At 41.3% G+C, this 12604-nt stretch overlaps 1 protein-coding gene across 2 annotated transcripts in view; it reads right to left on the bottom strand.

Moving 5' to 3' along the window:
• The window catches only part of dennd2b (DENN domain containing 2B), a 49786-nt gene that overhangs the window by 8204 nt on the left and 28978 nt on the right, over positions 1-12604 (bottom strand). For both annotated transcript variants that reach the window (XM_080034184.1, XM_080034183.1), the window contains exons 5-14: positions 12227-12345; positions 11185-11400; positions 10693-10789; positions 10465-10509; positions 9919-10103; positions 8824-8933; positions 8177-8246; positions 6328-6405; positions 4866-5006; positions 4591-4739 (exon numbers count right to left, since the gene is read on the bottom strand). In XM_080034184.1, coding sequence (XP_079890310.1) covers positions 4591-4739; positions 4866-5006; positions 6328-6405; positions 8177-8246; positions 8824-8933; positions 9919-10103; positions 10465-10509; positions 10693-10789; positions 11185-11400; positions 12227-12345 — 1210 coding nt within the window. The remainder of the gene's footprint in view (positions 1-4590; positions 4740-4865; positions 5007-6327; positions 6406-8176; positions 8247-8823; positions 8934-9918; positions 10104-10464; positions 10510-10692; positions 10790-11184; positions 11401-12226; positions 12346-12604) is intronic.

Genomic DNA, 12604 nt, shown 5'->3' with positions numbered 1-12604 from the left:
TCCACATAAGGTAACAGCAGAAGCCATTTTACAATGAGAAATGGTTTCTGGTAGGAAACTCTATACATGCTATTATTTAAGCCATGATAACGTCTGGGTTTCATCAGCGCTGTCTAGAGAGCAGATGAATGTGCGCAGGTGTCTGTGTATATGAGCGTCATACATGTGTATGCGGTCGTCTCCATGTGGGCGCAGACAGTCAGCAGAACAACGCTGATGTGAAAGTCAGCTGGCGAGGGTCTGGTAATGACCATGACTTTTTGTGACTCTGAAAAACAGAAATATTTCACATGTTCACAGACAGTGTGTGGATTCTTACTCTACCTCAGAGTTAAATACCACATGGGAAACCAGTTAAGTTGTTAAAAGCGGTTTTGGCATCGTGCCAGCTCTGCGGAACGTGTTGCAGACGGCGCTAGAGGATAAATTAAATGAGTTTGCTACCATACACGTTAATTAAGAAAAATGCCAGCAGCAGTGGCACTAATTCTACCTGTCTAATGATGAAAGTCACTATTGATCATTATGCTGCAGCTGCAAAACATGTTGGTGCATTCTACGTACATACCTGCAAACTCATGTTCAGACCACTGGATAATCAAATAAATTTAAAAAGTCACCACAGACTTATTATACAGTACAGGTATATACTATACTACTTGTAGTTTGAGTACCAGTTCAATGATTACTACTAGCACAGATGAGGACAAACATACAGCATTAAGGGGAAACCAGAGAGTGTCTACGCAGAAACCCAATCTGCCTGCATCACACAAAAGTGAGTTTGATTTATTCACCATGGAAATAGGAAAAGCTTTAAGAAGCCATTGTTAAGTTTATTTCTACAGCCTCCTCTCTTTTCACTCTGTCCCCTGTCTCCTTCTCTTGAACATATACTGGTCATCTTTTGTTGTATGTCTTACTCTTTACCACCTCAATTGACATGTGAGACATCTATCTCCAGCATCAATACATATCTGCAATTAAATATCATTGCATGTTTTGACTCTCCGTTTGAGGGTGGCAATTCTGATTCAAATAGTGCAGGGAAGATGGTGAAATGCAATCATCGTAGCGATGGAGTCATAGCTGGAAAATACATTTAAATCTAATATGAAGTAACACTTTCACTGCCATGCCAAGAGATCAATCCAGACATGAACACACAATTTGGTAGCCGTCCCCAACCCTAGCCTGAGGGCTGTTTACATAAGTCTGCAGCACTGACAAAACTCATTCAGCACCTGCAGGTCAATTGAGTTAAGTAATTACAGAATGACATAGCTGATTATGAATTTATCTGATTAGGCAATCCCACTTGTTATTACAGGCATGGGATGGTGAATGATCACTAATAAGAATTTGCCTGTGCAGACTTTAGAGGCAACAACCTTTTTGGAGAAAATAAAAAATCCAAAAGTTTCTGTGTAATATTACCAAGAGTGAAGTGAACGTAAAACTGCAAAGGACCGAGCGATAGAAGACCTCACAGAAAACTATTGCCAAACATGGCTTTTCATCTCACTTCCTGCCTCCATTGGATATACACTTCAAGGGGGAGAAACATACATCATGTTCTGCTGGCGAGGTATTTTGGGAATGGATTATGTACCAGAGCCCCAGAGGGAGCAGCCCTTTTATCATAGCAGCCATTAATGCTGCAGTGAGGCCCTGTCAGTGTTTTGAAAAGAAACCAAAACACAGGAGCCCTGCATGTATGCATGGATACTTGCACATGTATATCCACACACACACACACACACACACACACACACACACACACACACACACACACACACACACACAGATGGTCTGAGCAGATCCCACAGTAAGCGCGACTGCATAAATAAGACAAAAGGGTATGCAACTCTGTTTGTAATTTTCTTTTTAGATAGTTATTTCTGCCACATAATTTGTAGTTTGACATTTTAGTCTATGTATCCTTTCCTTTCCAGCATATACTGTATTCTTACTGGTGTTTTGCTTTGAATGGTTGCTCACAATGAAAATGCTTACATGCTGATGTTCAGCTAGTATAATGTTTAGGGGAGAACGGGGTAATTTGTCACACGGGTTGGTTGTCACAATCGTTATGTCTCAGAACCAGAAGGCGCTGTCTGTGAAATTTTGGTATGTAAATATCCAGAATTGGGATCAGAGGTCACCTACATAGTCTTTCTTGGAGTTAGACTGCTGAATTTGAGGTGAGACGACTGTTTGTGTTTTTCATGTCCAATTGAAAATATTTAGCTCCTCAGTATTTTTCTTCTAGGCTTTTACACAATGGGTTTATAACAAAACACTTCTTACCCATACAAAGTGTGAAGGGTAAACTATAGTTTAGATTGTGGTTAGCAAGCTAATTAGTTGTCAGATGGTTGTTGGCCTTGATGCTAGCAAGAAATTCAAGTTGGGGTTGGTCGTCACATTTTTTGGGGGGTTGGTTGTCACATGTTATCTCAAGGCTGCAGCCAGAAAAGGAACCCAATAACGAAATAAATTGTCAAGCTGTATCCTCACTGACACCCCAGAGAAGGAAAGAATAGAGCAGGAAAAGGCAGCTAGCATGCAAAAGAAAAAGGGCAACAAAATCAAAACAACCCAGTGCATCCCAAACTAGACCAGCTGCCTATTTGTCAACTTGACAATGCAATTAAACTTTCAAATTTAGTTCTACTTTCTTGCCTTCTTTTTAAGATTATTCCCATTAAGATAACATTGTGACAAACAACCCCATAGTGTTTGACAACCGACCCCTTGATGGGGTTGGTTGTCACAATGTGTAAGGGTGTCTTTGATGATTCATTTCTTCTTTATTACAATAGGATAGAAAAAGTGAGGGGTACACATTTCAAGCCAACACCTTAAGCTTCAATTTAATGTAGGAATGACTATTGAAAGATGTTTAGGTGATGAGCAATTCTCACTAGAGTAAAAAGTGTCCCTACTTAACCCGTTCTCCCCTACCATGTTCCCCATCTTATTTCACCCCTCTAGATGTACTGTATATCTATCGCTTAAGGTACAAAGACATTGCATTTCCTTGCATCATAAATGATTGCCGTAAAAGATTTCAATCTCAGAATTGCCTGCGTATCCAGTCACTGTTCTTGGGCAATTCGTCATGATAATATTGTACCGTGTTGCCTGGTGACTCCCGCCCATTGACTCCCTTGATGTTATCACTTCTGATAATGAGCAGCTTAGACGATTTCCTCTAGGGACACAGAGAGTGCCGTAGCTCATACGTAGGGAGTGAACGTGGCATCGTAAGTCAAACGGTGACAGTCGAGCCGTGGATCACAGAGGGCAGAGTCGTGCACACAGGAAGTGCATTCCTACTCCTCACAGTCACTGCCCCCACTGATGTTTGTTTAAACCAGGGCTTTGATACATGAAGAGATTACTTCTCCACTCAAATCTCCTCCCACTCCACCCTAGCCTCCAATGCTCTAAAAACCTTCTCTTTTCAGTGACTGGAGGACACACTGGGACACTGAGTCCTTGGAGGTTCTTCTTTGCATCTTATCAGCCCCCATCCCATTCTTCTCTGGTGTGACCCACTTTAACTGGCAGCTAACAGACTGACTGACTGACTGACTGACTGACTGACTGACTGACTGACTGACTGACTGACTGACTGACTGACTGACTGACTGACTGACTGACTGACTGACTGACTGGTTAAATGAGTGGCCAGTTGCCCGATCCTGGTAATTATCAAAACAAAAAAAATCTAATAGCAGCATAATGCTACTATTATGGTTCTTTGTGTTTGGAGACTAGAGGTTATTCTGCCATCATCATAATTTTTCATTTTATTTCAGTTCTGGAGGGCCACAACAGTGGCAGTTATATATTTTAAGCCTTTGCGGCACGACTAATAGACCTAAATATGTCCTTGGACCATCTTTTTGAACACAATATTTCTCTTTTGTATTACAACTTAAAACAACTGAAGAAATGTACGTAGAGATTAGATGAAGGGTTATGAATATTTATGTTGAGCGATATAAGTTACTGTAAAAACTGAGTTTACACTGTAACAACTTAAGGAACAGTAGAACCATACAGCTGTGTACTAATTAAAAACAAAAGAGGCTTTGTATATATTGAACACTGAAATACATCTGTGATAGAGTTTGCCATACTTTTCATCATCCCATCTCTGATATCCATCCTGCCTTTTTTTAAACTCTTTATTTAGACACAGGGGCTGATGCCTATTACAGCTCACATTGGATGAGGAGGAGTAGTGTGTATACTCAAGAAATCTAAATGAACTCTCAGTTCCCAGGGGGCTCCCTTGGTCAAGACATTACATTATTTCTTTATCTTACACTATGACAAAAATGTAGGCCATGTTGATAAATATCTGTTGATTTGTTTTGGCAATCTTCCTCTAAAATATGTGCAAAGGCCTCCAACAAGGCAAAAGTCAAAGACCAAATATCTCACAGTGCAAGAGGAGAACGACCCACTGGGACAAAAAAGGGACGAAGGAGCACATTTAACAGCTTCCTCTCACATAAATGATGATGTGCTCTTCCTGCAGAGGGACTATTATTACCCTAATGGTGGGAGACTCACCTGAGTTTATCAGCCACAAAGATGACTCTCCGCTCCAGCAGCAGTGAGGCAAAGACTCGTATCACCTGCCGTACACCGAGGCAACCGAACAGACTGTCAAAGTCCACATGCTCAAGTCTGGAGTCTGTGGGTCGCCTCAGCTCAATGACCTGAGTGACCACAGAAAAAAGTAACATTTTAGACTTTGTGTAAGACTTTCTGAAACAAAACTGTACAATTGAAGTCATTAAAATAAATAAAACAGATGGGTTAAGTGCTTAGTCAGCAGCTCCGACCTCATTTCCTGCACCGGGCAGAAAGGTCTTGACTTTGATAATCTTCCCTGGTGCAGGGAAGGGCGACTCCATCAGACTCCTCATAAAGGGGTAAACCAGGGCTGCAGAGACGCCTCGCCGCCGCTCCACCTCATCCAGGATCTGAGCACAGGAACAACAGAGCACGGCGCTTTCATTTACACATCTCAAACAGTTTCAAAGATCAAGTCTGGAAATGTATCTGTTGTAAGGAAAGGAGGCTAGGTTTTCTTTTCTTTTTTTTAAATCTATTTTGAATGAAACAAAATGTGCACAGTCATCATGGTTATCGCCCGTGGCCACAATTAATGGAAACATTTTCTCATGTTTTTGGCTACTGGCTAAATGTCTGGAAGTTTGTATTAATTTTCATTTTTTTTTTGAGAAAAAAAATAGCAAATCAATTTCTTTCCATGCCTCTGTGATTGGAAAATTCTACCCCGTGCTCTCGTCTGACTGTTCTCCTCTTAGCTGCCCCCTTATCTGGAAAGTTGATTGGAGAATCGGTTGTTTTCAAGGTCATAAATCACCCGTCTCGTCCTCTCGTCTGTCTGTCTGTCTGTCTGTCTGTCTGTCTGTCTGTCTGTCTGTCTGTCTGTCTGTCTCTCTCACACACACATACACACACACACACACACACACACACACACACACACACACACACACACACACACACACACACACACACACACACACCACCTCCCTTTCCCAGTAATCAGGAATGCACTTGTAAAATAGATTCCCTTTCTTTTCATCTCAGGTTTGGTGCTGTGCTGTCCTCAAACGGTGAAGCATGAGGCATTTTTCTAGCACCTTTTTTTTATCTAGTGAAGGTCCTTAAATATCGCATGATGTAAAACTAATTGAACAATGGTTCTAGTAAACACCTCTTTCACAAATAAAGTGCTAGAATAAAAACCCCAAGGCAGTTAATCTGCTTTGACTCCACTGCTGAATATAGATTACAGATTTTTCCTTTCAGGTTTCAAATTTTTCCACAACCTTTAACCTTTAATTACAGCTCAGTTGCACTCCCAAAAGGCTATAAAAAGCCTCCATTATTAAATAATTTCTTAAACAATGAACAAAGCATATTGAACATATTTGCACACTTTTTTTCCCGCATTTGACCATGATATTTTCATGTTCATGTCACATACAGTAGGAGACACTCTGTTTCAGAAGTCTGCTGAGTTAATAAGTGACCAGAAAAGGCTGAAATAATCGAACCGAGTGATTGATCTGCTCTGTGTTAGCACCACTTAGACAAAATAAAAAGAAACCCTTATAGTGGGATATAGTAAGAGAGAGAGACCGAGATAAGGTTTACAGCAGAAGGTCTTCTGAAAGTAATTTACTTCAGCTAAACACCACACACAGCTAGCTCACCTGATACCAATGCATATTGTGTTTGCGTGTGAACGGTGGGATAGGCTGAACTCACCGTGGAGAACAAGTCGAAACAGCCCAGTCTGCTTATGACACAGTACACCTCTGGAAGGCGAGGTCCTTTCCCGGTCGGCTGTGGGAGAGAGACACAGAGACACATTGGACATTGTTGTTAATGAGCTTGATGAAGGGGCACATTCAAAGAAGTTCTGCAAACTGTCTACAAAGACATTTAAAGGAGTAGTAAAGGAGTAGTACTTATGGGAGAAAGAGAGAAAAATATGGTAAAGAATCAAAGCAGCAGAAGCAGAGGTGTCAGGAAGTTAAGTTTCGAACATGGGTCAAGCCCCTCAAACACCACAACCTCAGTTTGTAGCAAAGGCCTTTGGATATTACTTTTGAGTCTGTAGGACCAGGCCGAGATAACCCTGATGTCAAAATTAGGTATACTTTTTCAGGCTTTACAGAACTCCACCAGAGTCGCAAAAGTCGTTACACATCCCTTTTTTCACCATCTGAATAATACTCCTGTGAACCTGAAGGGAGTTGAGTTTATTCAAAAACAAATATATAAAGGATTTGACTATGCTATTACAACCATGATCATATAATATGTAGCAAGTCTGTTAAAATACTGTAGCTGAGTCTTTAAATCTAGGCTGTGATCTGAGGTGAAAGTCTTTCAGGAAGATAGCAACTTCCTAAACACAGGTGGTTTATCTGCTCCTACTGATCATATCTACCTCTGTACACTCACAGACCACATTGTGCTTCCAGACACAGATGCTCAAACACACGGACACAAATGAACACAAGCGCTCAAGGAAAAGCCAATCCACTTGTCCATATTAGGTATACAATTTTCTCCTCTTGTTTCTCCTCCGCTTTTTCCAAATGGATGATTAAATCAACTATGTGGAGCTTGATTCAAGTCCTCAGGAATGCTCGGTTGCTGCCAACGGCTGCTCAGACGGCAGCGAGGAAACAAAGTTACTGGAGGAGAGCAGCTCATCTCTTCCTTCACCTTCATTAAAAACATGCTCCTATCAAGGCTGATCCACGCGACGTATCCTGTTAAAGAAATAAATAATCTTTGTCCGGTCAAAGAAGTCACAAGACGTGTGTGAGCTGTAGCACAAATGAGAAAAAAAGACAGGCCCAGAAAAGCCTCTGAGAACATACACACTGTAGTACTGTAAACACACTCAGAATCGCCAAAAGGCAAACAACATTACCACCACATTCACAGAATCCCACACAGCCATTCTCTGTGGCCGCAGGCTGGATGGGAAAAGCTCAACAGAAAAACTTCAAAGCGCTTGATGGCCTCATTACGAGGAGGCATTGCACAATGACAAAGTCAGGACTTTGCATGGTTCCTCTTTGTCTCTGCTTTGAGAAACTCTCTTAAATATAAGTAGTCAATCCTTTTACATTAATAATTAAATGTATTTTAAATGTATTTTACATCCACGACTGGATGTTTTAGGTATCAACGCTGTTTACTATGAAGCAGCAACTGTATTTCTTTCATTTTATAAGACACATGTGATTATAAGAATTAATTGGAGTCACTGTTCTTAGTTTGAGTGTTTGTTAGATGTTGTTCCAGATGTAACCACTGCCAGCCATAGGTATTTCCTGGGCAATCATGAACAACAAACCCTTTTTTTATTTCTTTAAAAATATACTATGTATTTTTCTCTATTTATTTATTAATTAATTTTTGCTTTCTATCTCGTCTTTCCTGCTGTCAAAGTGGACAGTCACGCAACACATCAACGGTCCCACAGGAAGAAAAAAATTATCACCTGTTCACATAAAACGGGTCTGTCACAACAAACAGGCTCAGCAGGGTGTGAACAGTGAGCAGAGGATGGGGGCTTGGTAGAGTGGTGGCTTACCAGCAGGCGTCTGCAGTATCCAAACCTCCTGCTGCCGTCCTCTCCAGTCAGCATGAAGGAGAAGGTCTCACTTTGGCCAAAAAAAAAAAAGTATACACATGAGAATCAACATGAAGATGCATACGCGTGTTGACAACATGTAGACAAATAGCACAGAATAAAGGGTCTTGCCCAGCATTACATGTATGTGACTGTGTAGCAGCTGTAGTAAACAGATACAATATTTAATCCTGCATGGATGGAGGCAACAATGGAAGAGGTTTATGAAAGATTGTTAAGCATCAATGATGACATTGTTTCCAAATATGTAGCAGCAATTTTCGGTTTACCATTATATCAAATGAATACTCACTTAACAAAACTTCATGTACACATTAAGCACGAGTTGATACTCAAAGTTGAAGGCTAAAGCAAACTCTTGAAGGTCAGTCTACGCAGTATTATTCTGCCTATTGGTGGCGCTTTCCAAAGTCGGAAAGAAAATGACCATAATGAAATAGTCAGGCTTTACATTGATTTCAGCTTGAGATTTATTTCAATGTTCTTTTAGTTGAGAAAGATGCAAATGAGTGACTTGACTTTGACTATTCTCTCACAACTACCCCTGAATGAAATTAGCACTGCATTAGGAAGAATAGCAGCCATACCTGGTGTACTCAGACACTGGACTCCAGTCTTTTGCATCTGGGAAACAGAACTGAGGAATGGCTTTGAGTCTCTGCTCTGCCTCCCTCATGGTTTTGGTAGGCCTCTCTAGCTGTGAGAGGAAGAGGAGAGGTCCAATAAATGACCACACTAACCACACTACTATTTCTCCCCCAAACAGATGTTCTTCTCTTAGTGGACTCATCTGTTGAATCATATCTTAAATAGCTTATTAATGTATCTTTGAATTACTACAAACAAATCCCTGCCACGGAATTGGATCCTGGGTACTTTCCCTGGGCTCTGCGGTATGCATTTGAATCGACTGTAGTTTTTAAATGGTCAACAACAATGCACAATCCAGTGTAAAATGCACAAAGAAACCTTTTATTTAAACTTTACACAAGAAATTGTTATGGCTCACTATTCTATGTAATATATTGTCATCATCATAATTTTAAACATGCACACTGCTGTAGTCATACATAATGAAAAGCTCACGGTGGGAAACCCTGTACCTGCAGTACATCACCTATTGTTGAAACGCATTATTGACGAGATGACACTGGCCCACTTTATCCGTGGCTTTACCATTAACACCTCCCTGACTGTCTGAACATCCAAAACTGGATAACCTATGCCTGTGAAAACTGAAAACCAACAGTTCAACTCCATCATCATCATCATCATCTCCAATTATCCAATAATTAACCCTCATTAACTATGCCAAGAAAGTTTTCAATGCTGCTCTCTGGGCTGCTGACATCTATTAGGTGCGCTGTTCTGTTATCCATGTGCATTTATTAATTTATTTCCTTTTAATTATTTCAATTTTAAACAATTTATTTCTTCCTTTAAACTACTAACAGACCATATTTAGCTTTAGGGCCCAGCCAGATGATGCCAGAGATTTTTTAAACTGATAAATGTGTTTTTTCAACAATATTTACAGGGCTCTAACCTATCGTGTGGTTTTGGACAACAGTCAGCAGGGGCGTATCTGTGTAGTATTTTTGTTTCATTTCTGATGTAAAACACTTGCTGATACTTGATGCATTTCAGGGCAACGATTCCATTATCACCGGCGTGCTTTTTACCTTGGGGAACTGGTAGGTGACCTCCGGGGAGTAGGAGTTCTTGTTGGATTTCTTTTTCATAGAAACAACCACAAAATACTCAAAGAGTTCTCTCTCCTGCCACTCAATGAGCTGCAGCTCCAGTGTGCGGTAGCTGGGGGCCAGTCGAAGGATGGACTGCAGTTTCAACAACCTCTGAGTGTGAGCTGGGGAGGGAGGCCAAAACATCAATACATCCAATTCACTGTCTGAATAACACTTTACACACTTTACAGTTCAGTAAGTACATCTTAGGCTCACTGGGTCAGCAAACATCAAGGATTTTTAGAAAGTTTAGTATTAATTCCTGTAGTTGAATGTAGACATGTGATGAATGTCCTATTGTCTTCTGATAATCCGTGCATATGGCAAATGTTTAAATTACACTTCTGTGGTCTGTCCGGTCGCACAGGGTCACTTGCTGAATACAAATCTTGTTGCACAAGCACCAAGAAAAACAAATGAAGCTGTCAAAGCTGACTAGAAATCTAGCACCTAACCCTGTGAATGCATGCTGTGGTCACTTACCTTTGAACCTGTCGTCAGAGTCACTCTCACTCTCACTGTTGTCATCTGGGGGCAAGACGTGAGACAGACAAGAAGGTTTTTCCACAGGTCAGAGGGCAGTTTCACAAACACACGTTTTAGTTTTAGTCAAGAGAGGCAGACACAGTGAGAGTACTGTGTAGGGCCGGGCGGCTGAGACACAAATATTGACTCCCTCATCTGGCCCAAGGGAATAAGGTGAGCCCTTACCTCGGAGAGATGCGGTCTCAACATTGGACACTGACAGCTTCTTCAGCCTCTTCTTCCCACGTTTAGTGCAGTAAATGGAGTTGATCCTCTGGACCAGCTGTAAACAGAGGAAAGAGGAAACTCTCTGTTGGGGGAATCTGAAGTATCGTTTCATTTGATCCAAAGTATAGACGAAGGGCTTGTGTGATACTGGCCAACAGTAATAACGTAGTGTGCTTTAAGGTTTGCTGAAAAATAGAACTGATAACACATAACAAGTCAAGTTCTTAACCTTTTCTACAGAGCACCACAAGAGCCAAAAACCAAAGCAGTAATTACGCACATTGAGGTGCTGTGTTTTTTTTTTTCAAACATAGTTTTTAGACCAAGTTTTTGGACTTGGTGTAACCAGAAACCTGAGCCAGTTTTCGAAAGCAGGATAGGAAAGAGAACACAGTCAGGGCTCTGCGAAGACTTAGTGCAGGTGTTTGTGTAGGATGCAGTGGCGTGTACCTTGGGGATCCTCCAGTGTCTGTGTGAAGCCAGGGTATCACTGGTGCTACAGAGGCTATTGTCCAGCAGGCCGCAAGACGAGCTCGATACACCCAGCTGGGGGAGAAGCAGCATTTCATCCTGGCTGTAGCGTTTGGACAACTGTGACAACCGGTGGCTTTTCCTGTCACTGGAACTCATGACGCGTAGGGACTGGCTACTGGGTTTGGACGGCAACTAGAGAGAGAGAGAGAACACAGAATTTTCTCTAAGTCTTAAGATTTACATTAAATCAAAAGCATAATTTTCTCTTCATTTATAGTGGTTTACATTGTTAGTGTGTGTGTGGGGGGGGGCGGGCTTTAAAAGGGTTCACCAGGCGTTGGCAATTTACATTATTGTGAAGCAATCACAAGAAACACAATGTATCTATCTACACAAGAAGCCTTTTTCTGCCTTTCTCTGACATCTGAAATTTTTAAATATTGCAGAGAGCAATGAAACAACAAGGAACAGCTACACTGAGCTGCACAACTACCGTATTCGGCAAAGTAACAGACTTCACTGTGTTTTTTTAAACATGTATGTTTGGCTGCACTGTAAACATATCAACAGTCACTCTTTTGTTGTATTCCTGACAAAGCAGTCGCCCAAGGAGGAGCAAGAGTACAACTCGACGTCATTGTAAAAGAGGGTCACCCCTCAATTGATCTTTCGAGGTTAAATAAAGGAAAATGAAATGAAATAAAACCACACTTGCTGTTACCACCAGTAACCACAGGGGGTTTCCCCCTCATCTTTAGGGAGACAAGTTTTCTGTATATAAGCAGGGAAGCCAAATTTGCAGATGGGCCTTTCTGTGGAGAATTTCCAGGAGTAAACAAATCAAACTGTTTCCTGTAGAGTCACAAATGAGGTGTGAGATTCTTTAGCAGATCTTGTCCAGGATTCAGAACTGACATTTAGTGAGAGGATTCACAGTACCATGATGGGAAAAACATGTGTTAAGTTAACTCTTGGGAAAGACAGCACTGTTGTTGATCCCACCAGTTTAAGGACTAACCTGAGGTGGAGAGTTCAGCTTTCTGTCCATTGTAGTCCAAGATCTGCCCTCCAAAAGACGCGACTTTCGACCCAGACTCTTCCGCTTCAGGTCGACATCCTCATATGGGTTCTCCTTCTCTGTAGGGACGAATTAAGTGTTCAATTTAATGTGTTCAAAATATGGTGTCCGCAGTAGAACTAGCAACTGCCCATAGACAGGGGATGTTTTTGAACAAAAGGTAGACAAGGCTGTGGGGTCCAAAAGGGGTTAATACAGCAGTCAGTAAAGGTTGTCAAGGGCACAAGAGGGCCTCCCTTTGCTTGGTCTGAAAAGAGATGAGTCATGAAAGGTAAGTCAAAGGTCACTCCCAGCTGGCTCAAGTGAACTCCCTTTTTA

This window comes from Ammodytes marinus (genome assembly GCF_949987685.1).
Source record: "Ammodytes marinus genome assembly, chromosome: 1".
NCBI classification, from domain to species: Eukaryota; Metazoa; Chordata; class Actinopteri; order Uranoscopiformes; family Ammodytidae; genus Ammodytes; species Ammodytes marinus.
This window is presented reverse-complemented; position numbering and strand designations above follow the sequence as displayed.